At 36.8% G+C, this 4775-nt stretch overlaps 1 protein-coding gene across 1 annotated transcript in view; it reads left to right on the top strand.

Moving 5' to 3' along the window:
- Positions 1–1526: 1526 nt before the first annotated feature.
- The window catches only part of LOC104161145 (chromosome unknown open reading frame, human C9orf3), a 14616-nt gene continuing 11367 nt past the window's right edge, over positions 1527–4775 (top strand). The window contains exon 1 of the mRNA XM_009699475.1: positions 1527–2329. Within this exon, the coding sequence (XP_009697777.1) occupies positions 1527–2329 (803 nt within the window). The remainder of the gene's footprint in view (positions 2330–4775) is intronic.

The raw sequence follows: 4775 nt of genomic DNA, 5'->3' as shown, positions 1-4775 counted from the left end.
AGTGCAGGAGGATTGATGTAAAAGTGAAAGATTTTTTTCCCGGCTTGACTTCGAAGACGTCCCTGTGAGAACTGTTTCTGGCTTTTAGAAAGCCATCAAAGAATGGAGATATTTGCTATGTTTTGTGTACTTTGTGTGAAGGTAATTCGGGGAACAGTCTATAAATAATTTCTGGGCCTGAGTCTTTCACTTCCTACTGCTAGCTTGATAGCAAGCCCTGGATTCCTGCAAAAGAAATAGCAAGTCTTGGGGGAGTCTGGGTTCTCCTCTGTGCCAACTTTGAGAACTCCAACAAAACCTGAGTTTGGACACTGAAGTCTATGATGAGGCTGTGAAACATGTCACAAGGGAGTATCTGTTCAGTTGAGGCACTTATAAACAGTCTTGGCTGCCTGTCATCAAAGTGTTGCTGAACTGGCAGGGGGAGAACTGCAAGTCTTGACAGTTGCTTCTTCCTCTGATTTCTGTTTCTAGTCTAGAAAGTAGAAAAAAGGACTTAAGTGGGCTAAAAGTGCATAACTGTTGCTCAATGGTCATAGCAAAACAGAGAATGCATGACAGTTAAACTTCTGTGATGAACTTCCACCTGTTGTTGCAACAAATGTTGATGTGTTTTAATATTTTCTTGGGTTTGTAGGTATTTGCATATTTTCCAGTGAGAAGACCTTTTGTTTTCTGTAAGAGGCTATTCTGCTGAGTGTTAATGGGTTTCCAGCTGTTAAGATGTAATCACATACCTTAAGTATTTAATTATAAATTTGAAAAATCTTCATGAGCAATCTCAAATGAATACTTGGAATGCAGTCATAGTAAATTGGCTCATTTTCTTGTAGTTTACTAGAGGTGCTGATATGAGAGCAATTGTAATGTGGAAAGTATATTAATCCATGGAGATGTATTGCATATATTAAATTATTACTTTACAACTTTAAGACATATGAGGTGATTTGGCTTACTCATGTTACTTAGAATCACAGTAGAAAAATGATAACTATCTTTTGAGATAATGCATTTGAAATATATACAGCAACCTTAAAAACAAGCAGTGTACTAATAAATTATATGTTGCATAACCATGTATCTTTTCTAAAGGATTATTGTGGGTGAAGAGAGACAGCAGGAGGCCTATAATAAAGTTTGTTTCTTCCAGTTTATAAAAGCTGTCTAGAAATATTTTCATTTGAGATCTTCTCTGAAAAACAAAGCCAGTAGTTCTGGACAGCAAATCTTGAAGCAACTAGCTTGATGCCATTCTGTGGAGACACAATCACCCTTTGGGTGTGCTATTTTTATTAAAGGCAACTGGACTTAAGATAACTTTTAGATTTAGTGCATTTCAGAAGCGGTTGCGAAACGATTATCTGATTTCTTTTTTTTTTTTTATAGAATGTGAGAAGTGGAGGAACTGCAATTAATTTCAATACTATTTTTGGCACTGGGAGGCTGAATGTCCTTGCTCTTTATGGAGACATCACATCTAAGAAATGTGTAAGGCTTTGTAAAACTGTTGCCAGATAGCCTGGAACATGGAGACACAGCTAGACCCCACTAAGGATGATTTACCTTTAATGGCCAACACTAGCTACATGCTTGCAAAGCACTATATATTGGACTTGGATGTGGATTTTAAAAGTAAAGTTATTGAAGGTATCATAGTTTTATTTTTTGAGACTGGGAGCCGGTACAGGAAAACCAGGTGTACTGGCAAAGAAGGCCGCCAGTCACAGTTTGATGAAACCTGTAAAATGACAGCATCCGAACCCTGCCACATTCCTGTGACAAATGTCAGTGCCTGTTCATCTAAAATGGAATATATTGATTTTGCTGTCTGTGGTAAAGGTGAAGAAGATACTTCTGATAAAAATGGTAAACATAACGAGGAACAGGCTTCTGGGATTTCCAGTTCAAAGGCCTGCTGTGACAGAGAGAGTCATGGGAACAAGGATTTTCTGCTGGTGTTGGACTGCTGTGATTTATGCGTGCTAAAGGTTGAGGAGGTAGATGTTGCTGCTGTGTCAGGCATTGAAAAATTCACAAGGTCTGCCAAGCTAACTGATGCTTCAAAGGAGCTGGAAAATCTCAGGAATCAGATTGTACATGAACTTGTGACTTTACCTGCAGATCGCTGGAAGGAACAGCTATACTATTTTACTCGCTGCAGCCAGGCACCTGGCTGTGGAGAGCTTCTGTTTAGTACTGGCTCTTGGAGCTTGGAGATAAGGAAATCAGGAATTCAGACACCAACAGATTTTCCTCATGCAATAAGAATATGGTACAAAACCAAACCAGAGGGAAGATCTGTTATGTGGACTACGGACCAGAGTGGCAGGTATGTAACTGTTAGCTGAAAGCTTTGCACACATTAATTTCAAACATAGGTGCAAAAACGTAGAATTGTATATTGTTGAGCAACTGTGAAGATGTTGAGCATTCTCTTCCATTGTTTTCATTTCATTCTTGATTTGAATCCTCTTGCTGCCCTGTAAGAGAACAAACTCTCTGCTCAAGAAACCCCAATGGACTTGCAGACCTTAGGCCTGTCTAAGTGACTGTGTTTGCTCATTCTGAGTGGGAGTAAATAATTGTTGTGTATTGGAATAAATGTGTGCAGGGAATTATCACTTAGGGGAAGAGAAGGTATCCATGACAGGTTATTTTCATTTTAATACTTTGTGTTCTTTTTTCTTCCTGGCTTAAACAACTGATCATACAGCATAAAGATCAGTATGCATAATATTTAATAGAATTGTTTCACAACTAGTCTTTTATCAATATTGGAATAAGTTTAGAGATGCAGTCTTTTCCTGTTTAGTCTCTCATAATCAAATTTTAAAATCTCCTTAATCTGTTATGTAAAGGACATTGATAATAGCAAATAAACTGCAAACTGAAACTGCAACTTCAAGAACTAGCATTTTATCTAGCATTTGTGAAAGTACACAGTGCTGTACAGAAATCTTCAAGATAAGCTCTTTATAGAAGGGAAACTACAATCCACTTGACTTCTACAACTGTAATTGTTTTACTGTAACGTTCAAAGCTGGATTTTAATGGCTGCTAGTTCTTTATGATACCTAAAAACAGGAACAAAGCCGGAAGATGAGGAAGAAATTTCGTCTAATTGAATACTTGCTTTCCAGTCCCTAAGTAGAGATGTATGGTTACCTTTCATTTCAGTTATGCTAATAGAATTTAAGAGTCTACTCACTGGCACTCATGTTAGGGTGGAAAATGAGGCCTTTTAGTCGTACAGCTGGTAGTTAAGAAATTCTACTGCTAAACTATGAGCAGCATCAAGTCCAGGAACGTCTCAGTTGTGATCATTACCTCTTCCCCTTCCCCCTTCCCTTCTCACTCCCCAAGGAGTTTTTTTTGGTATGAGTTTAGGAAATTGAAATCAATATAATATTTTTAGTTATGAAAATTCTGAATTTTGATTGCATGCAAGGGTAGGGCAATGGCCTGTGATCACACAATGTGTCCATGTCTACCTGCCCCTTACTAAAGTCTTTGAGACTAATGTTAGCAACACTCAGATAGCATAGGACTCCTCCTCTGTGTGTTGTCTGTGTGTTTTGAGCATTTGAAGGTTTCTTTTAAGCATCTAAATCACTAACATCTTTGACTCTATTTAACCTTTCACTGCAAAGCATTATTCTTACTTTAGAGACATTTTGTGGCAGTTGTACACAAACACACAGAATTTTATGAATTGATAATGAAACAGGAAAAGATGGCTTTATGTGGGTCAGGCAGTCTGATGGTAGGAAATCGTCTCAAGCTGGTTTATTTTCAGTCTTTTGTAGGGTATTCCAGCAACTAATGCTATCAGAAAATAAGTTTTCATATCACAGTCATTAGAATCTTTCTTGCTACATTTTAAAGATCAAATTCTGTATGTGATGAACCCATAAATATAGTGGTAAAGCTCATTGTACAAAATGCTGTCATATTTTTCCTTCCCTTCCTAAAAATAAAGCCCATTTGTAATGTATGGAGGAAGTACTATTACAGTATATTCTCATAGGGCAATTCTTTAAATTGTTGCAAATTGTATGTATGGTGCTTTTTTAGGCAGATGTCAAATCCTTTCCCATAGAAATCTGTGGTTCTAACCCAGAATAAAAGTGAAGCGAATAACAAAGTACAAGCATTGTGTGGCCACTTCCAATATGCTTCCTCTAATTTAACACTCATACAATGTTTTGAAATTTAACCTATGCACGATTTCATAGAAACTTCCATTTTATTTGTTTTAAACAATGATATATTGTGATACACAAAAGAATTGGTTAAAACACAGCTTTGTGGGATGAGTTTAGGCAAGTTGAGATAGATGTATGCAAACCTGATGTTAGCACAGCAGGACACAGTTCTATTTTCAGTATAGGAACTGAACACACGGAATTTCTGCGTTTCCCTCTTTGGCCTTTTGATACTAGAAAATGCATTAATGATCAAGAAGGAAGGTTTTCTTTAGCCTTAGAATGTGTTTTTTGTAATAACATGCTTTTTGGGGCCGTTATGGCCACGTACTAAAAGAGGGCAAAATAAAGGAATAGAGTGTGTGGGTGAGTATGTGTGGGTATGCACATATGTATACATGTATGTATAAACACTTTTTTGTCTGTTCAAAAGTTATACTTACAAGGACTATATAATTTCTTAAAATTGGCAGGTAACTTTTAACAGTGATCAATAACATAATTATTAAAATAGAAAAAAAAGTGTTGATTATGATGTTTGTAATATATTTATCATGAACAAAGAGCGGT

The sequence above is a fragment of the Cariama cristata genome, unplaced genomic scaffold, assembly GCF_000690535.1.
Source record: "Cariama cristata isolate BGI_N322 unplaced genomic scaffold, ASM69053v1 scaffold7564, whole genome shotgun sequence".
Classification (NCBI taxonomy): domain Eukaryota; kingdom Metazoa; phylum Chordata; class Aves; order Cariamiformes; family Cariamidae; genus Cariama; species Cariama cristata.
Note: the sequence above shows the minus strand (reverse complement) of the source record. Positions and strands in the feature narration are given on the sequence as shown.